This window comes from Umbelopsis ramanniana, assembly GCF_025399195.1.
Source record: "Umbelopsis ramanniana AG unplaced genomic scaffold K450scaffold_18, whole genome shotgun sequence".
NCBI classification, from domain to species: Eukaryota; Fungi; Mucoromycota; class Umbelopsidomycetes; order Umbelopsidales; family Umbelopsidaceae; genus Umbelopsis; species Umbelopsis ramanniana.
The window spans coordinates 303005-330249 of NW_026252104.1; the positions used below are offsets into that span (position 1 = coordinate 303005).

Sequence of the window (27245 nt, forward strand, 5' to 3'; positions counted from 1 at the left end):
AGGATTAATTGGGGGAGAAGCGTTGAAGAGAAAAAGTGTGTATAGGTGTGTTTTGTTTTGACGTTAGGGTCAGAAATGTTACAACATTTTTTTGGGGGATTGAAAAGGTATTAAAAAATGGTTTGGTTACAACAAAGAAAAAGAACAGATGCAGTGTGGAAAAAACGAAACGGTAAAATGCCTTTGTACAAGAAAAGGGGATGCAATGATAATTACACATTGGAAAGATTGGGTTGGTAACAATGTCGGTATTTGCTTCGAGGAGTCCTTGGAGCTGGTATGGTTACCGAGCGCTAAAGGCAACATTGTCTTGTGACCTCCATGTTTCCCGAAGTTGCTGTTGTTGCAGGTATAAAGCTTTTTCTTGGTTACTTCGACCAAGGTGAACCAGCTGCTCGTATGGCTTGCGTGGTGGAGGGAATGGGCCATCAGTAATGAAAGAGAAGGCATCAGCCAAAGCCTTGCCGAGGAGAACCAGCGACTTTCTGTTTCTCCTCTTCCGCTTTTGCTCGATCTCGGTGGGCTCTTGGGTAGTTGGTACCTCACTACTCTCGACGCTCATCGCATTATGCATAGCGTCCGAAGGCATTGATAGCCTTGACCGGACACTGGTATTAGGGGAATCCTCTAACATGATTTCCTGATGTAGTGGCGATGAACGAGTCTCCATCAGTTTTCCAGGTCTGTTTGATGGTGAGTTTATGTTCTGGCTCAAAGCGTATTGTTGACGCTTCTCAGCTATGGCCTCCATGAGTGCGTCTCGGGTGTCTTTGACAGTGAGTGGAGGGGCCGGTGAGGTCGTCCTTTTAGCTACAAGCTGCTTGGGTGGCGGTGATGGTATAGCTGTGTCGAAAAGAGACTCAGGAGGAGTCTTTTCTTTGGGAATTATTTGGTACGGCTTGAGCCACGGATGGAAGATGATTAAATCAAGTGATGCTCTCGTCAGATCGGGCGCTAACAGGCGTCTCAGTAAATCCTTGACATCTATTGCAAATACCGTCAGTTGTTTGAATGTGAAACATGCTATGCACCCCCCCGCGCACCACCCGATACATACTGTCTGAATACTCGTCCGGTATCGTGAAATCAGCTGTCAACATTTTTCGGAACAACTGTTTGTCGTTAGGAGCTGAGAAAGGATATCGTCCTATCAGCATTTTGAACAAAGATATGCCGAGAACCCAAACATCAACTTGATTGCTGATGTATTTTCGGTGAGATATGATCTAAGTGGAATGGTGTTAGCAATGTCAAAATGCGTAGGGGGAGGGCGGAACAGATAGGGAGGTTTGCTTACCTCTGGGGCAATATATTGTACATTGCTGAACGAGGCAATAACATGAGTATTTTGGATCATTTTTACTATCGCAAAGCATCTCCATCGATCCTGATGGCACTTACCCTTGGAATCGTCTATATTCTCCTTCATCGTCCTCGTCAAACTTGAATTTAACCCATTCAACGTTGTCTTCTTGATTGAACAAAACCTCCATTTCTCGCGGAGGTCTTTGCAAATTTTGCTGCTTTCTAGCATATGGCGGGTTATCCAAAATAGCTGATGAAGTAGCATCCACATGACCGAGCAATTCGATTTGCTCTTGCTGCTGCTGGAACTTGTATGCAGCATGCAGCATTTTGGCAAATTTTCGTTTGCATTCCTTTTCGTTACCTATGAGTACAGGTTTGAATTGGGGCTCTAGTGATTTCTTTGGTGAGGTTGAAGATGGCGAAACAGGACTGGTTGTTGTAGTAGTGGTGCTATCTTCCGTCTCGGGAAGAATATCATCATCCTCCAGATCATCGGAATGGACTTCATCTTCTTCAGGGATAGTATACAGAAAATCCTCAATCGAGCCTGTAGAAGCTCTCTGTCGCGTAGTTGGCGGTGGGCGCTATTTTCATGTAGGGGAAAAAAAAAGGCGGGTTAGTGGAAGGCAACTCTACCCAACTTGTCAGATTTTTAAAGGGGTTACTTACTTTAAACAGGTCACTCATATCTGCTGGCAAGTTCTGTACAACTTTGACAGCATGAGAAAAGCCAACTCGTCTGGATGCACTAACCGCTGGTAATGGAGGTTCCATAGGAGACAAATTTCGCCAATCTCGGTTGGATGAAACGATACGAGAGTGATCTTTGACTGAACTTGCTTCTGCAATATGCCTGAAGAAGGCCTGCCTTCGACTTTTACGATTGGGCTTTTCAGATGATGACTCCTCATGTTGTGAACGATGGCTGATTTGTTTTGCAAAATTGGTCAACGCGTGCACTGGACGTTGAAAAAAATTAGGCATACTATATCATGAAAAAGGAGAGACTATATAGTGGAGGGGCAACGTATCAAGCCGCAAATGATGAAGATGAAGAAGAAGAAACAGAAGTGAGTGGTTGGTGCTCTTCAGTCAACGAGCGCTACCAGTGCTACGGCGAGCAAGAAGGTAGAGAAGAAAGGAAGAAAAGCTGGGTGGGAAGGGGGGGGGGATTTCCCATCTTTACGCTGTTGTTGTGCGAGTCCGGACGACGGAGATGGTTTCCGAGTGTACAAGCATGTGCTACGAAGGCATTAATTGAGCCTCAAGCAATAAGAAAAAAGGTGCCTTCACTGATATGCAGCCTTTTTCAGCCAAAACGTGCTGATGGTGCATCGAGAAGGGCTGCTTGAGATTTTCACTTGCGGATGACAAAGGTAACCAGCCAGCCGTACAGTTCAAGCCTTTGTGCGACATTTGATTTGGTGCATAGCACAAAAAGGATCTTTTTATATCGTCGTATTGGTGCCGATGCGGTGATCGTCAGCATGCGCGAATACCTAAGAAAAATCAGGGATCGAACGAACACCATACCTAACCCGAGACATTTTTGGGGGGATCAATGCGTTCACGTTGACAAGCTTCCCCCAAATGCCTGAACAAAACATCCGTTTTTTCACAGACAATGGCTTCATCCTTTCCATGCCGCGGTATATAGATTGTGTGTAGTATTTTTTTTTTCTATTCAGGTTTTGTAAAAACAATGAGCAATACAAAAAGTTATATTTGAGTAATCAAAGCAAAATGCTTTCGATTTTTTTAGTGACCAGCAGCTTCAGCATGACCAGCCTTGGAAAGAAGGTACTCGTGGCGAGCGGTAGCCCAGGTGTAGATTCCGTAACCGATACCGAAGGCGACACCAATGTAGGGAATTTGAGCAGAGACTCTGCGAGAGGTGTTGAAGATCATGGCGCGAGAAACACCGGCGAAAGGCTTTTGTTCGAAGGGTGAAAGGGCGTAAGTAGTGATACCCTGATAGAGAGAACATTGGTGATTAGTACAACGATTTGAGGGTCATGACCAATTGCACATGAAATGCTTGCTCACCTTTTGCTTGGGACCACCCATGTTACCCCACCAGCCTATGTAGAGCAAAATCAGTTAATAAACACAATGCGAGAGCTCTTCATAGTTGATATATGTCGAAGGACGTACCCATATATCCGTGACCACCCATTATATGATACAATCTGTTAGTTGAGAGTTTATAGAGAGTGTTTGATGTTTGGAGACGGCTGGTGTAAATACACCTTTGGCGACGTCATCAAATTTTGGACGTGGGCTGTGATTGGGTGGGCCACTGTCGCTTTATCCCAGCACTGAGAAATCTTTTTTTCTTGTTAGAGCAAAGAGAGAAAGAAAATGAGGTTCATACTTTTAAATAATTAGGGGCCAATCTGCCTTCAAAATGTTTAATGGCTTTCAATGTACCTTATCTGCTCTCACTTCCTATAGGCTATCTCAGAATTTACGACAGTGAACAAAGGATTGTGAGACCTGAGAACAACTCGGTGGATTATGATATGTATTGTATGGCATGGCTGCGATTAGCCTGTATGCAAAACGATGCTCTGGAGCTTTTCATAAGAAGTAAAAAATAGAAAACGATTGAAGCAAGCAACTAAATGTGGTAAATAGCCCATTCCATAAGCCTTATTCAGCGGTCTACTGCATTGTAGGTTATTCATAATATCATGCCGATTACAAGGCGAATAAATCAAATCCAGATATCATGCAGGCATATATATTTTTAATCCCAAAGAATATTATGCCAAGTCGAACACACTCATGTAATTTTAGAAAAAGCTCCAATTGTCCCTATGCCGAAAGACTTGATGATCAGGGATACTGATAGGAGCGTGGCGACAGAGAACTACTTCTACTCATCAAAAAGTGCACAGCCCACTCTACCCATTGTATCATCTTTGTTCTATTTTACTTAATGTCACAACACATTTGTATGCTGAGCCCAAACATCACAAAAAGTTTAATTTCTATGTGTTTGTTTGTTGACACATCTGAAAACGTCCATTACAGCATTGCTGGTATTTTGGGATCGAATGCTGAAATCCAAGGTACCGCTAAAGCAAGATGCAGGGATTAAGGTATAATAAGCTGAGGTGATGTTTCAAGGCTAGGATTTCAATAACAATAGAATGCATAGGGACAGCAGTCAGCCATCACGTTTTCCTTTATCTGGTGAATATGGCAAGAGGTGTTTTCTGAGCCCAAAGCAAACCACAGTTGAAAACATCATTGTTTCATCATGGGGTTTTAGATGTAGTATGGCCGATCTTTTTTGATCTCTCTACCTTACCACACGGAGGTGTAATAGCAAGGGGATAAGTGAGTGTAGGTAGGTACGATTTTTACAGGCCGATCAAATTGGGTTTGGTGCGACGGGCCCGTTGCGGATAATGGCTTATCACTCAGTTCGGGCTCTCGCTCCAGGTAAGCCATTTCAACAGTTTTTTCCCGATCGACTAGTTACACTATCTTTCTTTACCTCTCTTCTTCGCAAAAAGCGCTTTTTATTAAGGTAACTAGCAAGTGTGCTGGATAGACAATGATAGGGAGATGGTGTGTGATGCTAGTTGCTCATAGCATCTACATTGAAGAGCCACCCCTTGATTAGTATGATATTGTTATTAAATGTCTCACAGCCTCCTCGTGCATTTCCCCCCTTCGATATTTTTATATCCAGGCACTCCAGCACTTTTTAATACCTGGAATCTCGACCTACTTTCTCCTCTCCTTCAATTCTTTACAATCAGAAAGCTGAAATGACTGTTAGACTTTCATCTCTCGATGCCGGCTCAGTCTGGCTTACGCTCTACTTCATCCTCAACTTATCACTCACGCTATTCAACAAGGCTATTTTGAACGACTTTGGTTTTCCATGGACTTTGACCGCCATTCATACATTGTGTGGAGCTATAGGAAGTTATTCTCTTTACCTTGCCGGAGTCTTCACCCCGGCCAAACTTGGCGACCATGAGAATATGGTCATGGTTTTGTTCTCGGTTCTCTATACTTTCAATATTGCTATCAGCAATGTTTCTCTGTAAGTTATTTGGGGAATTATTTTTCTTTTTGAAAGCCCCACTCTAACCCTATCCTCGTTCATAGCAAGTTGGTGTCTGTACCGGTACGCATCGATGTTGAAATATTTGTCTAATTTAAACGAACCCAGTAGCGCTAAACCTAACTAATTTTACAGTTCCATCAAGTGGTCCGAGCCATGACCCCCGCTTTCACTATCGCGTTATCCATCATGTTTTTACAAAAGAGCTACTCTAAAATGGTTTACTTGTCACTTGTGCCGGTAGGGAAACTTGGTTTTAAAACAAGATCGTAGATATATGCGATAGCTCATCTGACATGTTGTTATTATTATGCTAGGTGGTTGCCGGCGTTGCATTTGCCACGCGTGGCGAATACGATTACACCTTTATCGGATTCCTTCTCACCGTACTTGGAACCATTCTCGCTGCTATCAAAACTATTGTCACCAACCGAGTTCAAGTCGGCAGACTCAAGCTACACCCATTGGACTTGCTACTCAGAATGAGTCCCTTAGCCTGTATTCAGACTATCATTTATGCTCAGCTGACTGGAGAGATGAGCGCCGTTCGGGAATTCGCCGCCGAAAACATGTCGACCAACATGCTTTTTGGCCTATTAGCAAACGGCGCCGTTGCTTTCTTGCTTAATGTTGTTAGTTTCACTGCCAACAAGAAGACCAGTGCCCTTACCATGACAGTTGCTGGTAAGTGAACACATCAGATGCGAAATGTTTTGGGTTAAATATAGAAATAGCTCCCAAAAAAAAATCCCACTAATTCGAACCAACTTCATTTTTTTTACTTGTTTTCAGGTAACGTAAAGCAAGTCTTGACCATTGTCCTTTCTGTTGTCATTTTCAACCTCCGTATCACTCCGCTAAACGGTGTTGGTATTCTCTTGACATTGGCTGGAGGAGCTTGGTATACGTGAGTATTTTTCATTTTAGGCGATTCGGCTTTTTATAAATATATATCGTATTTTTCTTGGCAATGACTTAATGTTTATCCGATACATAGGCATGTCGAGATGACCCAAAAGTCTAAGCAACAGTCTCCTGTACTGCCCACCACTATGACGAAACCCGAAGATGAAGCCTTATTAGATCTGGACTATAACGAGAAGAAGCACGAAGAGGATCAAAAATAAAGGAAAAAAGACGCCGCCCGCAGGACAAGAAAGAACTGATCAAAACAAAAATGAAACTCTCCATATTTTGCATCCGCCTTTCCTTGCCCAACCCCATATTAACTTGCAACCAGTTTCTTTCGTCTTTTTTTTCTTCCTGTGCGTTGTTGTCTTTTTTCCATTGACCTCAGAATCTCCCTTCCCACTATTTGCTCTTTCCTTGTTATACCCTCCCGATCTCAACCTCCAATCGAAAGAACGGAGCTATGTAATTTTGTTTTTGCTTTGCTTAAGTAGGTTTGTGTTACAATCGTGTACAAGTTCCTTCCATGCCAAATAGACAATGGTTTTATAACATTCCACCCGCCTGCCTTTGCCATTTCAACATCTGTGGATTGAGAAGAGATAATATCTGTTACAGTGCAAAGATTTATTTAAAATGGAAAATAAGTGCGTCGATAGAATACAAAATATGACAATGCGATTAATTGAGAGGTATTTTTCTTTCATTTAGTAGGAGTTGACTCCTTTTCTAGTAGGTCAGTTGTAACCTCTGAATTCTAGTTATTTGACGAGGACATTTCGCAATAACCAAACGAAATATAAAGAAAAATGTGATTTAACGACGTGGCTTACGGAACAACCAGACGAAGAACACGAAGGCGACGATGTTGAACAGGCAGAAAGCGCAAACAATGCCAAAGTCTCTCCAGCGGTTGTTGTAGTCCCATCCGATAGTTTGAGAGTAGAAGTCACTACCATCACTGTACTGACAAACCTTGCAGCTAGTGGTATCGTCGGGGTTGGCAACATAACCGGGAGCTGATTGGAAGTAAGGTGCAAGATATTGTCCGCAAGATTGGCCAGGTGGTGGGATGAGAGTGAACAAGTCATTCTCGTCACAAACAACCTTGACACCATATAGAGCATTGACGACTAGTCCTTCAATAGCGTAATGATATGGATCTAAAGGAAGAACATTAGAATCGATGTTATCTGTAGTTTAAAACAAGATGGAAACTTAGCCTTACCTAGCCAATACATCCATGAACTCCAGAAGTGTGGCATAGCAGATGGGGGCTGAACAATACCAGCGAACAAGATAAGGATGGAAGTAAAGAATGGATTGATGACAGCAGCCATGGTAGGAGTTGAGGAGAATGAAGCAATGGCGAAACCCAATGAGACAGCCAAAAACAAGAAGACGACAAACAAGATGTAGAAATAGCCAATACGTTCAGAGCCTGTGGGAAGTCCTGCGGTCCAGTAGAAACAGAACATGAAGATAGCGGCCAGGACAATGATGTAGGGGATTTCAACGAAAAGACAGGTCAACGCAAATGGACCCCAACTGTAATACTTGGAGGCATATTCACGACGGAACCATTGCCGTTCTTGCATGAAACGAGGTTGAGCCAGAATAATAAGGGAGTTAGACATGATAAGACTGGTGAAGACACAGAACATTCGGTTTTGCATATCCGAAGCAGTGTTTCCAAGCTTCCAGAAAGAGAAACCAGAAATCAGACCACAGAAGCAAACATTGAAGAAACGACCAACGTTGTACGTAGGGGATCTCCACCATGAGACGTTCATGCGCTTGTAAACCAACCAGAATTGACCCCAGAAATTCAAAGAGTAAGCCGAGACATGATGCTTAGCGTGTTGATCAACAGCTCCGTGGATGTCTTCCAATTCTTGTTCAATAGCCTTGGATTCAGGTGAATCAGCCCATACATCGGCCCAATCCTTGGTGGCTTTTCCAGCAGTACCAGCACCGACAACTTCAAGAATGTATTCAGCAGGATTAGCACTAGGGGAGCACTTGGGACCACCATGACCTTCGAAATATTGAATCATAGTTTGGGAATCAGCACCAATTTCACCGAAGTAAGCAGTACGTCCACCACGGACCAAAAGGAGCAAGTGGTCGAATTGTTCAAAGAGAGTAGCGGAAGGTTGATGGATGGTACAGAGCACGGGCCAACCAGCATCGGCAAGCTTGCGAATGAAGCGGACAATGTTGTAGGAAGATTGAGCATCGAGACCAGAAGTGGGTTCATCCAAGAAAAGAAGCTTAGGCTTTCCAACCAATTCGACACCAATAGTAAGACGCTTGCGTTCTTCAACAGAGATACCAACACCAGATTCAATATCACCAATGAGAGCATCGGCAATCTTTTCCATTTCCATAAGCTTAAGAATTTGTTCGACATACGCATCCTTTTCAGCCTTTGGAACGTTAGCGGGTTGACGGAGATAAGCAGAGAATTTGAGAGCTTCACGAACGGTAGCATTAGGAGAATGCACGTCCATCTGTTCACAGTAGCCAGTAGTACGTTCAAAGTCAGGACCGAGGGTTTCACCATTGATGTAAATGCGTCCATCAATCTTTCCGATGGTCTTGCGCTTGGCCAAGACGTCCAGAAGAGTAGTTTTACCAGCACCAGAAGATCCCATAAGGGCAGTCAAATGTCCAGGTTTGACAAAACCACCGATATCGTTCAAAAGCTGACGAGTTCCGCCCTTGACAGGGACAGTGTAGTTCATATGATGCCAAGAGAAAGTAGTACCATCGGCCACGTTCTGCATAGAGTCATCAACCGCTTCTTCTTGCTTAGTAGTGGCCTTTAGATCATCCTCTTCGGAAGCTTCAACAGGAGCTTTACCCTTCTTGTAGACCTTGGTAAGTGAGCCTTCCTTTACGAGATCAACATATTCCATAGCAAGAGCAGTCATAGCAGTAAACAAGACGAAGAAGCCAATGACAGCGACAAAGTCGATCCAACGTTGCCATGTTTCGTAACCATAAGTAGCGGACAAGTAGTTATCACCCAAATCGTAGGTGTCACCAGGTTGAGCACCCTTGATGGTACAAGTACGGTATCTAGGGTCGTCATAACCAGGTCCGAAAGGAATGGAACTGCCGAAAGATTCGCAAGTATAATGCTGACCAGTCATTTCGTTCGAAATCAAAGCCTTGTAACCGTAAGCAATAGGGTTGATCCAGTAAATCCAGAAGAGCCAAGGATGCATGAGATTGTAAGGAATCTGGTAACCAGAGTACACCAAGAATGCAATCAAGAAGATACTGGATAACTGAGAGGCAGTAAAGAAATTGGGCGAAACGGAACCGAAGAAGCGGAAAAATCCGTTCATACACATGTTGGTCACGATCAAGATGATCATGAAAGTGAAGTACTTTCCAGCAGTCAAATCCAAGCCAACCATGAAGTAGACACAAAGTTGAAAGATAATAACTTGAATGACAGCGAGAGGGAAATCGGCAATAACCTGAGAGATGTAGAAAGCGGATGGATGATACAGTGCAAATGACTTGTGCTTTTCCAAGACACGGCGGCCTTGCATGAAAGTAGCCAATTCAGATTGAGCAATAAGAGCATTGAACAAGAGACAGAAGAAAAGAACACCACCACGAGAGAAAGCACCGACAGCAGTAAGCTGAAGTTGGTAAAAGACAGATGCCATAATAAGACCTTTGACAATGACACCACCATATCGAGAAATCAAGGATCCCTTATCACCTGTATGAAGAGAAGGTTTGGTTTATAATTAGGAATCATACCAAATATTGAAATGAAAGATAATCGAGTAATGGAAACTTACCCCAAATAAGCTGGAATTGACGGATGGTAAGAGCCTTGACTTGCTGAATGTAAGTAGCGGTGTAAGGAGACTTGTGTGGAGCATGCTTCTGATGAGCTTCCTTCATAGCCACTCTGAAAACTTCAGCGGGATTTTCCTTTTCAATCTTGGCTTCGTAGTCAACTAATTCAGCTTCCATGTTCTTGAACAATTGAGACTCCTTGTATGCGCGCTCAAATTGAACTGAATTCTGAGGAACATTTCTTTCTTGACCTGGAACAGTTTGACGTTCAAGCATGTTACAAAGACCAGTCAAAAAATCAGGAGTGGATTTGCGATCTGGGCAGTAGAAACCCATTTCTTGGAAGTAGGGTTTAGCCTGTGCCGTGGGACCGAAGTAGATGCAACGTCCTTCATCGAGAACCATGACCTTGTCAAACAAGTTGAAAATACTATCAGATGCTTGATATAAAGTAGCAACGGTAGTCTTGTGTAGAATGTCGGTCATGATACGAAGAGATCGAACATAATCGAGAGCGGATGAGGCATCCAAACCGCGAGTGGAGCAATCCCAGCAGTTGATGGTGGAACGCGTGGTCATCTGTTCAGCAATGGAAAGACGTTTGCGTTCACCACCGGAAAGACCACGGACGAAAGCGTTACCGACCAATGTGTCCATTTGTTTAGTAAGACCAAGCATATTTCCTAGCATGTAAATAACCTTGTTGACGAATTCACTCTTGGATTCTGATGGCAAACGCTTTCCAGGAGCCTTGGTACGGAGAGCAAACTCAAGAGTTTGCTTGGTGGTCAAAGTAGGATAGTTGATATCCTCTTCTTCGTTGTAACAGACTTCACCTCTATAATGCTTGCCGAATTCCTTAGCTTCGATACCACCGTAGGTGATTTCGCCTTCGATGGAAGTAAAGGAGGCTCGCATGTTGGCGAGGACTCGAAGCAGAGTTGTGCATCCAGCACCGGGACGACCGAGAACGAGAAGCATTTCTCCATCCTTGCAGAAACCAGTGATATCGTTGAGAATGGTACGGTCAGTTCCTTGGTGTTTACCCCATTTCCAGAACTGTACGGTATCTGCTAACCAGCTGTGGACGGTTGCAATGTGTTTGGCGTCGGCTCCAAGACCCTAAATTAAAAGACAAAAAATGACGAAAGAAATTTTTTTTGGTTAAATGCGAAATTTTACCACGCCATATTGGCTGCGACAATGAAATGCAGCGGAAAACCTACCTTGACAGTCAAATTTCGCCAGACCAAACCCAAGTTCTTGCGATTGATGCCAGCCTCTTCACTTTTAGTTTTGGCATCAGTCAAGTAGTCATTGAGATCAAAATCAGCAGCTCCTCCTTTCTCTCCTTGACTCATAGACATACGACGAGACTGTTGAGTCATTTCTCTTCGTAATTCTTCATAATCGTGAACCGCCGTTTCAATGTTGACAGCATTACCACGACGTTCTCCAAATCCTCCGCGTGTGTCTGTGCGAGAAAGATCTTCACCCATGGTAACGGAAGAATCTCTGTCTTGCTCAACATCGACTTCGCTAGAAGCGTCTGAATGTATTTGTTGCTGATTTAACCAAGGCTGTTCGCCTGGTGTGTGCTGCATGCTGTGGGCATCCATGATCAACAGCTACCTCTTGTCGAAAAAAATAGGATGTGATTTTCGATTGAAAGATGAGTTAAAAATACTCTTTCAAAAGGTAGAAAAGAGAAAATGAAAAAGATAAAAAGATTTTTTGCAGCGAAGAACACTGATTGCATGCAAGAAGTACCCTGTATTTATAACAATTATGCGAAAGCGAACTATCTTACTGTAAAAAGTTTCGGTAGAATTGTTCGACCTTGAAACGTTTTGCCAGATCCAATGCGCTCGGTTAAATGCATTACTTAAAATAGTAATTGTCCATGGCCAGCTATCGATGATAGTTTAGCCGCCCATGTCAAAAACGGGAAAAACTCCTGGATTGAAAACTCTAGCATGATGTCAATTTTCTTTCGTTTTTCGACATCGTTTTCTTCAGAAGCCCCCATGATGTGCTGTAAGACGTAGTTGATCATCAGTTAGACGCAAATACGTAATGATTTCGAGGAACGGGCTCATAGCTTGAAACCAACTTGTTTCATCTTCCGATCATCGTAGTTGATAGAAAAGTTGCCAGTTACTAAGCTCCTTCATAAACCGATGTACATGCCCGGAGTTACTTTCTACTGATTGCGCGTTCTGTTTGGTTGTGCATTACGCCTCATGGCTAATAGTGCACTCCCCTCTGTACCTTAACGTATGGCTCCAACGTTTCATAGCCGCAGCTATCGTACCATTTGTTTTTCTTTGTAACTCCTTTAAACCTGCCTATACACAATTGCATATTGCGGAGATCATTAAATGAAAGGACTTGAAATTTCTTGCTCAGTTGCTTCTGGTTAGTAAATAAGCGATCGGCCCGGACGGACCGACCTTGCCACCGCCATTTAAGGGCTCGACTTTTTTTGCTTGGCTTCTTGCCCTGTGTAGTCGGCGTCACTCATCCATATACTCATAATTGACCGTATCCTATATGCCTTTCCAATTGTTGGCCTAAGTTCATTTTCTTTTGACATATTGGAGGACGCTGAATTGATTCGCGCGGAAATACCAAAAAAAATCGTATAACTTTATATGGAGATGCCATTCTTCATGTATACACAATCTGAAATAGAGTACAGCACGTTTGACTGATGCATTTGTAATCAGAGCCAGCTTTTTTGATTTTTTTTTAATTGAGAAAAATGGTCCGTACTGTCGGGCCGTTTGCTTTAAAATAGACGAGGGGATAAATTCACTTGCATAGAGCGGCAAAATTGGCGTATTATTATGCAGCAATACCTCAATCACCACATGTTCAGTATTTACCACGAGTAACGCAAAATCAGAACACCCGCATATACAAGGTTTATCCTGCATGCAATGGCAGGTGGAAAAGCTTCTGATGGGCAAAGCTATCTTCAAAGTAGGATAACATTTCAACTCCGAAAACAACGATTCTGTGTTGGTCAGCAATTTCCAAGGCTGATCTTCTATCTCAAGAACAAAGGAGTCCCAAATATGGTGGCGAATGGGCCACTATCAGGTTTGTCATAGGCATTTCAAATCATTGAAAACGTTGTACAATTATAAACTTGTTGTATTCGTGTTACATTGATATGAAGGGTGTTATAGCCCTGATGATACAAGAAGAGAAGATGGTACAAGTAGAGACGATAGTGATTGTATGTGTGAAATGTTAACGATCTAATTGAAAAAAAAAAGGGGAGAATGCAAGGAGTTGAAAACAGAATTAGCCTATTTTCTTCTGTTTCTAGAATAAACGCTTAACGGCGACCCTTGCGGTTCCAGAAAACAAGCGCTAGGAACATCATGATGTTGAAGATCCAAAAGGCGGTAATGATACCAAAATTACGCCATTTGTGAATAGCTGACCATCCGAGTGTGTTGAAGTAGTCATTACCAACCGTGTAAGGACAGTAGCCGCAGAGCGAAGTAGCACTGGGATTGTCAATGTAGCCAGGTGCATAGGACAAGAATGCCTGGGCATATTGGCCACAGGTTTGACCAGGCGGTGAATTGAAAACGAGCAGATCTCGCTGGGTACAATGGACTTGCAAACCGTCCAGCTCGTTGACCGTTAATCCTTCAATGTAGTAGTGGAAAGGGTCTATATATAGCAGCAACGGAGGTCAGGTATATGCATGGCGCGATCCCCTCACGGAAGCCTTTCTGCCGGATAGAAAAAGGAACTTACCTAGCCAGTATACCCACGAACTCCAGAATTTCGGCATGGCAGAGGGGCTTTGGACAAGACCAGCAAAAAGAATGAGGAAGGTCACTAGAACCGGGTTAACCACAGCTGCCACTGTTGGACTTTCAGAAACAGCAGCGATCAAAAAACCAAATGAAACGGCCCAGAAGACGAATACTACCAATAAGATGTAGAAGTAACCACAGGCTTCAGGTGTATTCTTCAAACCAGCTGTCCAATAGAATCCACTCATGAACAATGCAGCCAGGACAATAATGTATGGTAATTCTACCAAGATACTGGATAGAGCAAAAGGTGCCCAGCCATAGTACTTGGAAGCGTATTCTCTACGGAACCATTGTCGTTCAGTCATAAATTTACTGCAAAGACATAACGTTGGGTTAGCATATACAAGGGGAGGAAATGTAATGGTCTGCGTATCACACATGTGTACTTACGGTTGAGCCAGGATGATAAGGGTGTTTGCCATGATAAAAGTACCAAACAGAGCAAAAAGTCTGTTCTGAAGGTCAATGGCTGACGAGGTCAGCTTCCAGAAAGTAAAACCAGTCATGAGAGAAGTGAACATGACATTGATCAAACGTCCCAAGTTGTAATCTGGAGATCTCCAATATGCAATGGACATACGCTTGAAAACCAATTGAAATTGTACCAACAAGGGTTGTGCGTACGTAGTAGCATGTCGTTGATGATCGGGATTGGAATTTTGGTGGATTTGGTCCAATTCCTCAGTAAGAGCTTGGGCTTGAGGGGAACCTGACCAAACATCAGCCCAATTTTGGGTGACTTTACCAGCAGTTCCGGCTCCTACTACTTCAAGAATGTATTCAGCTGGATTTGCCTGGGGTGAGCATTTTGGTCCACCATTGCTTTCGAAATATTCAATCATGGTGCGGGCGTCCTTGCCGATTTCACCATAATATGCTGTACGACCTCCACGGACCAACAATAGAAGATGATCGAAGTGTTCAAAGAGAGTAGCGGAAGGTTGATGAATAGTACAAAGGACAGGCCAGCCGGAATCTGCCAACTTTCGAATAAATCGAATGATGTTGAAGGAAGACTGAGCGTCTAATCCTGAAGTAGGTTCATCCAAGAAGAGTAGTTTTGGTTTGCCGACCAACTCGACAGCAATGGTAAGACGCTTTCGTTCTTCGACAGAGATACCAAAGCCGCCTTCAACATCACCGACTTGAGCATCGCCAATGCTTTCCATTTCTAATAGTTCAAGAATCTGTTCAACGTAGGCATCCTTTTCCGCCTTGGGGACATCGGCAGGTTGACGTAGGTAAGCTGAAAATTGAAGCGCCTCTCGTACAGTGGAAGCAGGTTGATGCACATCCATTTGTTCACAGTAACCAGTAACACGTTCAAAATCACGACCAAGAGCTTCGCCATTCATGTATTGTAAGCCTACAACTTTACCAATGGTTTTACGCTTGGCAAGTACATCCAAAAGGGTGGTTTTTCCAGCACCCGAAGATCCCATGAGAGCAGTAAGATGACCAGGCTTAACGATACCAGCAATGTCATTCAGCAATTGCAGCTCACCGCCTTTGACGGGAACGGTATAGTTGATGTGTTGCCATGAGAAGGTGGTTCCTTCAGCAACAGCTTCCATTTCTTCCTCGACTTGGCGAGTGGACTTTGCCGTCAAAGTTTGGGTGCGATTAATGTCATCGCTAGGAGGTTTGAGACATGGAGCCTTACCCTTGGCGTAGACTTTGGTAAGTGACTTGCCCTTGGTGCTATTGATCGCAGATAAGTAACATTAGATAAACCATTACAATCCAATATAACAAGAGAAGCAATTTTGCATTCACTTACACATTTCCCCACTCCATAACTGAAGCAGTGGCAATAGTAAAGAGCAAGAAAAATCCAACGAGAGCTATGAAATCTGGTGCCCACAGCTGCCATGTGCCATAGGAAAAGACCTTCCAGAGATAGCTATCGCCAGTGACATAGCTGGCTCCAGGATCTCCACCTTGAATGATGCATGCTTTGTATGCTTGATCGTTATAAGCTGTTCACAAATTTTGGTACGGAGTAAGTTAGTTTAGTCAGATTATCGTATGGCCCATTTCTTAGAGTCATACTAAAACTTACTTGGACCATTTGGGATGGAATTTGAACCTTCACAAGAATACTGTTGACCTTTCATTTCATTAGAAATAAGTGCCTTAAACCCATAGGTAATTGGATCAATCCAGTAAAGCCAGGACAACCATGGGTGCATACTATAGTACTGAATCTGATAACCGGTGTATGTAAAGATAGTAATCAATGCCATACCAGAAAGTTGAGTAGCCACAAAGAAATTGGGAGAAACCGCACCGCAGAAACGGAAAAATCCATTCATAGTCATATTGATAAAGAAGAGAATGACTGTGAAGGTGAAAAATTTTCCAGCATTCAATTCCAAACCCATCATGAAGTAAGCAGCAATTTGGAATGCAATAACTTGAACTATAGCAAGCGGAACATCCAGTACGACTTGAGCAAGATAGAATGCAGATGGACGGTATAGTGCATATTGCTTATGCTTTTCAAGAACCGGTCGACCCATCATGTACGTTACCAAGGCAGATTGAGAGATTAATGCGTTGAATAAGGCACAGAAAAACAGTGCACCTCCACGAGAGAAAGCGCCAGTGGCAGTAAGTGGCATCAAGTAGAAGCATGAAGCCATGATGAGACCTTGGAAAATCATAGTACCGTAACGTGTAATCAAAGCACCCTTGTCCCCCATAATCAATTGGTATTGACGAATGGTCAGGGCCTTGACTTGTTGCATATAATTTGCGGTGTATGGTGAACGGAAGGGGGAATGCTTTTGATGTTCAGCTTTCATTGCGTCCCGGAACTGAACACTAGGCTTGGTCCTTGCGATTTCTTCTTCATATTCAGCTAGTTCCTTGAGCATCCTTGAATACATTTCAGATGACCGATATCGCTCCTCAAATGCAGCGGCTTCTAAGGGTACCTTTTCTTCAAAACCAGGTTTCATCTCTCGTTCCAGAGGGTTGCACAATCCAGTCAAAAAGTCAGGCGTCGACTTTCGAGGCGGACAGAAAAAACCCATATCTTCAAAGTATGCTTTGGCCGTAGTGATTGGACCAAAGTAGATGACATGGCCCTCATCAAGAACCAAAAGTTTGTCAAAGAGATTGAAAATACTATCAGATGCTTGATAAAGGGTGGAAACGGTGGTGTTATGAAAGATGTTCGTAATAATTCTTAAGGAGCGAACATAGTCAAGAGCAGAGGAAGCATCCAATCCTCGAGTAGAACAATCCCAGCAGTTGATGGTAGAACGAGTGGTCATTTGCTCAGCGATGGAAAGACGTTTGCGTTCGCCACCAGATAGACCTCGAACAAATGCATTACCAACCATGGTATCCATCTGCTTTGTCAAACCAAGCATGTTTCCCAGCAAATACAATGTTTTGTTGATAAATTCACTTCTCGTTTGCTCTGGCAATAGTTTCCCAGGAGTTTTGTTACGCAAGGCAAATTCCAATGTTTGTCTGGTGGTCAAAGTGGGATAGTTCATATCTTCCTCCCCGTTATAGCAAACTTCGCCACGATAATGTTTGGCGAACTCTTTAGCTTCCATATCGCCGTAGAAGACATCACCTGTGATTTCAGTGAAGGATGCTCGCATACCAGAAAGAACCCGAAGTAAAGATGTGCATCCGGCACCTGGACGGCCCAAGACTAGTAACATTTCACCATCCTTGACGAACCCTGTCAGATCATTCAAGATCGTACGATCGGTTCCACTGGAGCGGCCCCATTTCCAGAACTTTAAGACCTTCTCGATGCCTGAGAAAACGGTTTCAATGGACCTGGCGTCGGCGCCTTGTCCCTATTTCAGTAAGTATAAAAAAAAAGAGTATGTCTCAGTCATGCGATCTTTCGAGAGAAATGCGGAGCCAGCGCAGTTTAATAATTCAAAGATTGGTTTAAGATTGCCCATACCTTCACTGTCAAGTTCTTCCAGATTAAGCCAAGCCTTTTTTCTTGGAGGCCTGCAGTACCTCTTTCCTTTGACACACCATGTAAAAATTCAGTCAAATCAAATGTATCGGGTGAACCTTCTTCGATTTTGCCATCGTTCGTCATTTTACGACTGATATTTGTCAGTTCTCGCTTAAGTTCTTCAAACTGACTGATGGCGTCTGTAAGCAATTGGTAAGCTATTGATTCTCCGAACTATATCAGTCATAGCTGATTAAGTGGATCAACGTACCATCGACATCGACTGCGTTAGCGTTCGATTCACCAAAGCCGCCTTGCGACTTGCCCAGGGAATCTGCATCGACCGCTGTGTTGGTTTCGCTATGATATTCCTCTATTTCATTTGGATAGGATACGTCCAAATGACTTCCCTTTTCGTCGATATTTTGAGCCATTCCTGCTGCTGATAGTAGAGGAAGTCAAACACAACGTTTAAAGAAAATAAGTGAAAGACAATACTGAATCGGCACAGGAATATCAACGACGAGCGCAATATTTATACTTACTGTTCAGCGGTCTCGGACCTTTGGCGGCGATCAAGGCTTCATTGGCTCGGCTTAACTAACCGAAGACTTACGCGAATAATGCGCTCGATAGTAGTCCAGATAAGGCTCGTTATAGTGGCATATCTGATGCTGAAGAGCTGATTATTAATGGCCGCTTAATATTACGCCGCTGAAAGGCATCCTTTACTGCGGCAGAAAGGACTATCTTACGTTACTTAGGTCGTTATCTTCACAGACACCTGAACAAAGTCTTTAAACGTGAAACATGTTTCAGACATGGCAGTATCCTCGCCAAAAAAAAAAAAAAAGACCACTCAAAAATTTTTAAACCTCAATATGAAAGGGGAGCTAGATTGGGACATAATCATTGTTGCCCTTGCCCTTTGAAGTTCTACCCGGAGAATTAATGCCGTTCCCGTCGTTCACCATCAAAGGTGAATCTTCCGCTTCCTAGCATGTTCACTCAATATATGTAGTAACTGGACATTGTTCGCTATGCCCCATATGTTGGCGCTTGACTGATCCTCACGGCAATTACTAAACCTGGAACTAAAGTCACATAAAGTCACACAGGGAGCTTCGCCAACTCTGCCTCCTTATGATATCGATGGACAAGTGACTTTACCCATCTATTTGTCGAGGCTCTTCCAATCTTTTTTTTTTTTCATCTCACTGAGGCGCTAGTTGAAAGCTTCGGGTAAATTTCGTTTGCATATTGTTCAGACTACTTCATCGGCTAATAATTTATCTTCTTGAAAAAATCGCCATTTCTTAGTAAACAACAGATTCACTTTATTTGAAGCTAATTTTTATATATATGACTGAATGTAAGTAAAAAAAAAAAATGCTAGCGGAAGTGCTATGCCAAAAAGCAACACTCATTACTGAGCTAAAGGGTCCCTGTCAAACAGAAAATTTCATACAACCACCGCTGGCGCATTTTGATTTTTGATTGTGGTGCCTCACCATCGATACAGAACGCTTGAGGTCCATTTATTGAAAACACGTGCAGTAATTTATCCCTCAAATTCATTCATTACCTTGAAAATTTAGATACCAACCAAGTCCACTGCTCTGGACAAAGACAATGATGATTACAATTAGAGAGCACCCATTGTCCGAGATTTCAATTTATTTATTTTCACTATTCAAGACTGTATAAGAATAAGCGGTGCGTTTAGGTCTGGTCCTTCATAATATTTGCAGCGAACAATCAAAATATTGTTTCCAACCTTTTCGTCTAGATGACTATTACGCACGGCATACGTTCAGCTCCTGGGAGTGAGCAAGCACTTGCTTTGAAGGAAGGCAAAGGCAACATACATCCGGAGTTCATGGAGGACCTGAGAGTGTCGAGCTATAACGCCTTGCTGACACCTTCGTACGTTCATGAAGAATTCCCAATGGTAAGTGCAGATTAGTCCATGCCAAAAAAAAAAATTATAAAGCTCCTAAGTGTCGATTGCTTTTTTCTTTTTTACGCTAGTCTGAAAGAGCTAAAGAGACAGTTTGGTTGGCACGACAAGTATGTGCCGATGTTCTTCGTGGCAAAGACGATCGTTTGGTTGTCATTGTCGGCCCATGCAGCATCCACGATATTGATGCAGGCATAGAATACTGTAAGCAAGCGACAATGTGACAATGTTTTGTGGCTGTGTTGCTGATTGCATATCGATACAGGCAAAAAACTCAAGGAAGTAGCTGACCAACTGCAAGGAGAGTTGCTTATCATGATGCGTACATACTTCGAGAAGCCACGTACAACCGTCGGCTGGAAGGGTCTAATCAATGACCCAGATGTCAACGGCAGGTAAGGATTGAAGGCGGAAAAAGGACTAGGGAAGCGAGTGTACGTTATGAAAATGCACGCATCTACTAACACAAGCTTTTGCCATTCTTCTTCGCTATTTACAAAAACAGCTATAACATCAACAAAGGCTTGCGCATTGCACGTGGATTTTTGTGCGAAATAACGGACTACGGCATGCCTGTCGCATGCGAGCTTCTTGACACTATCTCACCACAATACTTGGCTGATCTTATCTCTTGGGCAGCCATTGGAGCTCGAACCACTGAATCACAGTTGCACCGTGAACTTGCATCGGGCGTATCCTTCCCCGTTGGATTCAAAAACGGTACCGATGGAAATATCAATATTGCGGTAGATGCCATTCGCGCTGCCAGCGCACCGCATCACTTTCTCGGTGTAGCAAGCAATGGTACACTGGCTCTTACCAATACCAAGGGTAACAGCTGTTGCCATGTTATCCTTCGTGGTGGTAACGATGGACCCAACTACGAAAAGAAGTACATTGATACGACCAATGCTCAATTAGAAAAGGCTAAATTACCTCTTAACGTGATGGTGGATTGCTCCCACGGAAACTCGAGCAAAAAACATACCAACCAACCCATCGTTTCCTCTAATCTTGCTAGCCAAATTGCTGCAGGCGATCAATCCATATGTGGACTGATGATCGAGTCTAATCTCAACGAAGGCAGACAAGACGTTCCTCCAGAAGGCATTCAAGCATGTAAATATGGTGTTTCCATTACTGATGCATGCGTTGACTGGGACACAACTGTAGTCATGTTGAAGGAGCTTTCTGAAGCTGTCAAAGCAAGACGTGCAAAGAAGCAACAATCATAGCTTTGATAGTACACACAAATCTCATTTTTCTCATATGCACTGAATATTTCCATATCTTTCTACTCAATTTTTTCTATATTTCATTTCCCAATTTCGTTTTGATTGCCGTACATTACAAAACCAAACCACTTGATTGTGTGTTGTCATAAATCCGTAGTTTTAGCCGTAGCCTTTTTACGACGTCTGAGAGAACTTGGCATTTTGTTGTACTTAGCAACGATAGAAAGTGGTTGCTCTAATGCAGTTCCGCCAATTAATCACAAGATCAGTATTGGCTGTAATGTTGGATCGGGCATATTATCGTCTGTGCAGGCGTCATAGCATCATTGGTGAAGTGAGTCTTCTTTGTTTGAAGACACAGTTTGTATACCCGTTTCAGGTATGGTGCCTCGATATCACGAATATGGATCTAACCATTCCTTGATATAAACGTGATGTCCGCCTCACCTCTGTCATTATGTTTTGGGAACTAACTGAGTCATCTAAATATCGTCTTTCTGCTGGAAACAGATATTTTCAAAAAAGTCCATCAGAAAAGATTATGTACTGGTAACACGTATCGGGCGCACCCTCAAGTATCTACCGCTGTCTACCAATCAGCACTAGCTAATTGACCCATTACAGCTCCGAGGATGCCGGAATTGCATATATGAGTAAAGGCGAGAGCGGCCTTGATATTGGCAATAGCTTTTCATGCAGGGGCATCTATTGGACTGAGGAAAGAAATGTGAATTTGGGATACCTCTGTTAAAATTAGGTGTCCCCAACGGTTGTTGAACCAACCCTCAAACATGACATGGCCGTAAAATCCAGGAGGCCTCGATAAATGCAGGAGAGCAACAAAACACAGTCATAGTCTGCATTTTTAGCGGGAATTGGTGGATTTTGTGACTTAAGCTTGGACACCTTTGTCTCCAAGATGCGACCTTGCTGTGATCCGATGAGTTGACTATTGAATCAAAGTTGGTAGCATTGAATCTGCGATTGATTTTTTCGATGACCGTCCACCGGGAATCAAAAGCTTTGCCTCCTAAGCCATGCAATTCTAGAATTCTTCCGTGAGGATTCCGAAGTTTTTAAGGAAGCCTGTCACTAACGTAGTGATTTCTTTCCTAGAATGTTCTACCTTTGATCTATCTTCTTGAGTCACAGTCAACTTCATGGAATAGTCGTTGATTGTGATAAAATTCAATAAAATATCATATCGTAAAGCTGCCATCAGCTTTATGAATGATGTAACCCATTCCAGGTGATGCTTCATTGAGTGTTATGTCAAGTGCCTCGAGTGGCTCAAAAATGGGAAAACGGCCAAGACTGGTCTTGATTGGCTGTGCATGGGAGCTGAAGGCGGGGCGGGAAATATTTTTTTGGCTTAAAATCTGCGCCCCACCCGTTGGAAAAGCTGCTTATCCCTGCTTTCCTTCTGCTTTTCAATGGACGAACCGGTTAGCAATGCCCAGAACGAAGACTTTGAGCCAAAGGCTCCAGTCAAAAACCTGACTCCAAACTCCATGAGGTCCAACATGCCACACTTTTTTGAACGAATTGCGCAATTAGCGGTATGATACCTGGGTTTATAAATTGGCAGTGGGTTCCTTCAACAGGTTTCACATTAATTATGTTATTTTTAATACAGTGGGCTCGCGTCATGGAAAGCCGAGAGACACGAATTTATGTAGCTCTGAGCTTCATTACCGCCTTTGTATGCATCATTCTAGAAGGCATGGTATACAAAGCCCATTCGGATGAATCCACTAGTGTATACAACTCTATACAACAGGTTGATGATGGCAGCGCTAAGAACGACTACGGCTATATCGACCTCAGTCTTATACGAGTACGCAACGAAAATATCTTTTTCATTATTTACCAGATATTTCAAACTTATTATGGTATCGATTCGGTAATTGTCTTTTCATACTCCATAAAGGGAACATGTACTTATGGGAGAAGTCATGAATAGGTAATCCTAAAATATCAATTTTTATTCATATTCATCTCTATTTTAGGTCGTCCGTCAAAACTTAATTCAACTCCTTGCCCATACTGGATCTATCTTTTTCTGTGCCATCTTCGCGTTGGTACAGTTAGGTGAAACCCTCAAGTTCAAAGCTGAGGTGTGGTCAAGCGATAACACCTTTAATGTATCCACCGATAACGGAGGCTTTTATGAGGCTATTCGATATGAGATTGGTCTTGCCGCCACTATGGCAATTTTGACCTTGATCTTCGCATACCTTTGTAGAAAGTTGGCATTGCAGGTAATTAATGTTTCAATGGGAATTACAGTTCTATCGGTATATGTATATGGCATCTAACCAATGGTTATTATCTCTTATCACGCCACAGTTTGGTTGGAATATATATAAGGTAAAGATTACATCTTATATGGGCTTTAACAAGAGAGTGATAACATATTCAACGTGATTCTTTCCTTCACATAGCGTATTGGAGCTGACTTGGCAATCCAGAGTAAGTAGAGGCAACACACGCTCAATTGGAACAGGAGTGGAAAGTTAGCTGACCATCAACGTTGTTGCTTATTTTACAGAGCGTTACCGCATATACCAATTCTTCATTCTGAATCTCAAATTGGATGCATTCTTCCAGTTCGTTTTCTCAGTCTTCTGGCTGATAGTAATGGTACAGAGTGGATATCAAAACGGAGCCGCCGCTTCTGTCGTCTGGTTTGCAATTCATATCATCTTGACATTGCTCCTACTTCCCACCTTTTTCTTTGCTCGATATGGAGTACGTATGAAGTGACTGGTCCCATGCGAAAATGTCTATGTCATGTTCTAACCTCTAGCATTATGTAGGCGCGAACTGAGCGACCCGTTATTATGTGGTTGTACTTAGTACTACAAGTGTTGATTTTGGTAGACTTTTGCATCATCTTGCAGCAGAGCACATCGACTTGGGTGTTTTGGGTTCTCATTGGTAAGTATTGAGGGATGTATGTGAACTGAAGTTTTTGTAACATCAATGAAAGGCACTAAACGCTGCTTGTTTCATTTTTCGTCTCACAGTATGCGTTTCCATCATTTTGTCGGTGGTAAGTACCATGTTTATCTTCAAAGAAAGCCGTAAGCCAGTACACTAAAATTATTGCCATCCTTGCATATTTCTATCAGACTACCATCATTCTCACTATCCTACTCACCCGCAACTTTGGCCAAGGTTTAAAACCCCACAGTAAGCTAGCATGACCTTATATTACCTAGACTTGAATCAATCGGCCCCTAACTTTTGGAACTTGTAGTCCAAAGATTGTTTGATGAGAATTATCGCGACTTCTTTGATTCTTCCAGAAATCCCAACTTGAAAGAGCAGAACACTCAATCTTCTTGGGTGATCGATGACGTAGAAAGTACTCCTGCCAATTCTCCGCCTCCCACACGTAGTGCGACTAGAAATGGTTGGAAATGGGCTACCAGACGACCCAAGCAGAACTTGAGCAATGATGTAATGCTTGAGAAGACCAACATCAATCGATCTGAGACCCCAACTCAGGTCGATGAAGAACAAGCAGTGTCTGGTAATCAGTCTTCGGTGCTACAGTAATCGTATCTCTAGCATCCATTTACCAAATAGTAGCGTTACCCAATATCTCTTTACCTACCTTAGTAGCCGTAATTTAAAACCAAGCCTGTTGTAAGAGGCATCTTATTCATATCATATTTTGACAACATAACCCCCACTTTTCTTTGTCATCTGTGTAAAATAACATTTATTATCATTACTTTTTTTTAATTACTTATAAAAGTCTCTCTGCCAATCTTGCTTATTCAAGACATAAGTGAAGTTTGTAGCAGCCAGCTGGAAATATGTTATCAAGCTACTGCACATTTTTCGAAAAATGGTATATTGTACAAGGCATAACAATGTCTAGCTTATGGTAGCAATTATATGAGTTAGAGCTAAGTATGCTTCTATGACGAACCGCAAGTGACCTAAATTCTGTCCAAGCGCTCGTCGCGTTTAGGAGGTTTGCGATTTCCCTACCAAGACAATAAACGATGAGACATTGGGTAGATGGAGTGGAAAAAAAAGACAGCAATGCACAACACTTACAGAAACCATTTTGGAAAACAATTTGTCCATGACGCCTTTGTCAAGCTCTCCCCACTCGACCTTCCAAGGCTCGCCATCGACAAACTTTTCCATGTCCACCCAACTTCCAAATATTGGTCGATGATCCAAGGGAATCTGTCTTCCAGATGCCGTTGTAATGGACAAGATTTTTCTAGTTCTAAACGTGGCAATGATATGTATCTTTTCCGCAAGCGTCAGCCCAGTTTCAGTTGGATCTACGTTGATCCAGACGCGGTGCTCTTTGTTGATGGAAGGGACAGTGATTTGTCGCACTTTGCCTGCAAAGTCGAGATGTGACATGTCAATAACGTGCTTTACTCTTTACCATGTTCGATAGCTAGAAACTTACGTTCTGGTTTCCCTTTTCCTCTATCCTTCTCCTTCTTGCCCTTCTCTTTCTTACCTGCCGGTGCATGTTCAACACTGGAAGGCGTACTGGAGACAGCTGGACTCGTGGATGGAGGATGGCTGAGAGGTGGTGAAGGCTCAGTGCCATATGCTGGGAAATCTGGTGTAGAAATGGAATGTCTGTAGTGACCTGGATGAAGATTATGGTACTCAAACGGTATGGGATCGTGCGAGTGTAGCATGGGAGATGGGGTGGTTGAAAATCCTGTTTCAGCCATCAAAAAACCTCCGGGTATGGATTTTCGAGGTGGCGGCATAGGAGGTTCCTCTGGTAAAGGTTTGGGTGTGGCAGATGGAGTGATCATATGACTGACATTAGGAGACATGAACGTCGCAGGTGATGGCATACTGCTTATCTGTGGAGTATATGTGTATGGGTCTTGATGTGCATAATTGTGTGCGACATACTGATGATATTCATGCCAAGCTTGGTCTTCGGGATGAGTAGCAATACTAGAATCTGTCCATGGCTGAGGGGCAGATTGTCTTCGTGACTGTAATTCGTCAAAATTGAGTCGATTGTCATGGGGCATACGAGGTGTAGGATTAGCTTCTGGCATGCCTAAGATAGGCGTGGGGGGATAATAAACACCAGATTGTGATTCTGTTGTAGGAGATGCTGATGATGGCCTGTAAGAAGGCCGGCCAGTCATCTTCCACCCGCCTTCGGCTTCCTGGCTACTTATAGATGGTGTTGCGACTGGCATAGGTACCGACTGACGATTTGTGATATCACTCACGCTGGAGGTCATTTTCCAACCATCAGGTTGTGGCATGCCCGGAGCTTTGGAACTAACTTTCCAAGCATTACCAGATGCCGTAGGTTTATTAGACTTCCACCTTTCATTGGGCAAAGGACGCCGTGCTGAGCTTGGTGTCGCTGAACCTGTATTCATCTCGTAGTCATCGATGTTAAGGGTGAGATTTTGCAATTGCTCATGAAAACTTGGAAACTGATCGTTCATAAAGAAAGCCAACAAGATAGACAGCGATAAAATTAAAATAGAATATAAAAAAAATGGAGTTGATAAAACCGTTAGTACGATGCAGTGGGCCGCGTTACCAAATCTTGGCAAACGTTATATATTACCTGTTGAGCAGCAGGTGATGCTTGATAGCTTGACATGAGTGGAGCTTCTAGAATTTCTTCTTGGGTGATGAATATTTTTTTTTTTTTTGTATAGAATAGCTGTGCACGACTAGTACTCGATATTCCAGGTTTTGCAAAATCTCCTGAGGGCTCTACGAGTAACGACAATGATGATTAGCATTTTCAAACGAATGGCAGTACACGACAGATGAGTTCGCGCTTACATTGTAATGACGAGCTTTTGCAGCTGAGAATCGGTTATTTGGAATGTTCAAATCCAATGATTAATGGTTTCGATTTGGAACAGCAAAGAGGTTGAGAGGCGGATATAATTTGAGAATGAGCTGAACCCACTGACCAGCTGCGATTTCCAAATGTAGAAATGGAGGAAAGAGAAAACAAAATGTCAATGACAGCCCGACAGGCGGAGCAGCAACAGAGTCGGGTACACCAAGTAGAACCGTTTCCCACTACCTTTCCACAGTGAACAAACGTTAACGATATATATTCGTTATGAAAATACCGCCAATTATCAACTCATAAATTACCTAC

At 42.9% G+C, this 27245-nt stretch overlaps 10 protein-coding genes across 10 annotated transcripts; 4 read left to right on the forward strand and 6 right to left on the reverse strand.

Moving 5' to 3' along the window:
* Nucleotides 1–164: 164 nt before the first annotated feature.
* Nucleotides 165–2483, reverse strand: K450DRAFT_235382 (uncharacterized protein). The gene is made up of 5 exons (XM_051588078.1): nt 1978–2483; nt 1402–1892; nt 1298–1322; nt 1058–1226; nt 165–984 (listed from the first exon to the last, which is right to left on the reverse strand). Exons 1-5 carry the CDS (start codon nt 2290–2292, stop codon nt 284–286), a joined length of 1701 nt encoding a protein of 566 aa, XP_051445951.1. The 5' UTR covers nt 2293–2483; the 3' UTR covers nt 165–283.
* K450DRAFT_235384 (uncharacterized protein) lies at nt 2186–2994 on the forward strand. Its single transcript, XM_051588079.1, has 2 exons — nt 2186–2547; nt 2662–2994. Exons 1-2 carry the CDS (start codon nt 2301–2303, stop codon nt 2904–2906), a joined length of 492 nt encoding a protein of 163 aa, XP_051445952.1. The 5' UTR covers nt 2186–2300; the 3' UTR covers nt 2907–2994.
* Nucleotides 2862–3815, reverse strand: K450DRAFT_235389 (uncharacterized protein). Its single transcript, XM_051588080.1, has 4 exons — nt 3739–3815; nt 3463–3643; nt 3355–3389; nt 2862–3279 (listed from the first exon to the last, which is right to left on the reverse strand). Exons 2-4 carry the CDS (start codon nt 3482–3484, stop codon nt 3067–3069), a joined length of 270 nt encoding a protein of 89 aa, XP_051445953.1. The 5' UTR covers nt 3485–3643; nt 3739–3815; the 3' UTR covers nt 2862–3066.
* Nucleotides 3816–4768: 953 nt separating this feature from the next.
* K450DRAFT_235395 (uncharacterized protein) lies at nt 4769–6373 on the forward strand. Its single transcript, XM_051588081.1, has 6 exons — nt 4769–4846; nt 5012–5371; nt 5437–5455; nt 5528–5632; nt 5710–6076; nt 6185–6373. Exons 2-6 carry the CDS (start codon nt 5091–5093, stop codon nt 6301–6303), a joined length of 891 nt encoding a protein of 296 aa, XP_051445954.1. The 5' UTR covers nt 4769–4846; nt 5012–5090; the 3' UTR covers nt 6304–6373.
* Nucleotides 6099–6878, reverse strand: K450DRAFT_235400 (uncharacterized protein). The gene has a single exon (XM_051588082.1). The coding sequence runs from the start codon at nt 6614–6616 to the stop codon at nt 6443–6445; it is 174 nt and encodes a 57-aa protein (XP_051445955.1). The 5' UTR covers nt 6617–6878; the 3' UTR covers nt 6099–6442.
* A 1-nt stretch (nt 6879) lies between these two features.
* Nucleotides 6880–11871, reverse strand: K450DRAFT_235404 (uncharacterized protein). Its single transcript, XM_051588083.1, has 4 exons — nt 11353–11871; nt 10126–11248; nt 7530–10043; nt 6880–7464 (listed from the first exon to the last, which is right to left on the reverse strand). The coding sequence occupies exons 1-4, from the start codon at nt 11743–11745 to the stop codon at nt 7118–7120; spliced, it is 4377 nt and encodes a 1458-aa protein (XP_051445956.1). The 5' UTR covers nt 11746–11871; the 3' UTR covers nt 6880–7117.
* Nucleotides 11872–13264: 1393 nt separating this feature from the next.
* K450DRAFT_235412 (uncharacterized protein) lies at nt 13265–18411 on the reverse strand. The gene is made up of 7 exons (XM_051588084.1): nt 18177–18411; nt 17906–18105; nt 16031–17792; nt 15749–15947; nt 14359–15669; nt 13904–14280; nt 13265–13816 (listed from the first exon to the last, which is right to left on the reverse strand). The coding sequence occupies exons 1-7, from the start codon at nt 18337–18339 to the stop codon at nt 13473–13475; spliced, it is 4356 nt and encodes a 1451-aa protein (XP_051445957.1). The 5' UTR covers nt 18340–18411; the 3' UTR covers nt 13265–13472.
* Nucleotides 18412–19695: 1284 nt separating this feature from the next.
* On the forward strand, nt 19696–21298 carry K450DRAFT_208389 (uncharacterized protein). The gene is made up of 4 exons (XM_051584764.1): nt 19696–19856; nt 19937–20069; nt 20131–20260; nt 20371–21298. The coding sequence occupies exons 1-4, from the start codon at nt 19785–19787 to the stop codon at nt 21098–21100; spliced, it is 1065 nt and encodes a 354-aa protein (XP_051445958.1). The 5' UTR covers nt 19696–19784; the 3' UTR covers nt 21101–21298.
* Nucleotides 21299–22521: 1223 nt separating this feature from the next.
* Nucleotides 22522–24722, forward strand: K450DRAFT_235425 (uncharacterized protein). The gene is made up of 8 exons (XM_051588085.1): nt 22522–23003; nt 23110–23361; nt 23450–23470; nt 23545–23572; nt 23652–23851; nt 23920–24040; nt 24130–24155; nt 24235–24722. The coding sequence occupies exons 1-8, from the start codon at nt 22662–22664 to the stop codon at nt 24307–24309; spliced, it is 1065 nt and encodes a 354-aa protein (XP_051445959.1). The 5' UTR covers nt 22522–22661; the 3' UTR covers nt 24310–24722.
* Nucleotides 24569–26629, reverse strand: K450DRAFT_235432 (uncharacterized protein). Its single transcript, XM_051588086.1, has 3 exons — nt 25545–26629; nt 25175–25473; nt 24569–25101 (listed from the first exon to the last, which is right to left on the reverse strand). The coding sequence occupies exons 1-3, from the start codon at nt 26566–26568 to the stop codon at nt 25054–25056; spliced, it is 1371 nt and encodes a 456-aa protein (XP_051445960.1). The 5' UTR covers nt 26569–26629; the 3' UTR covers nt 24569–25053.
* Between the last annotated feature and the right edge of the window lie 616 nt (nt 26630–27245).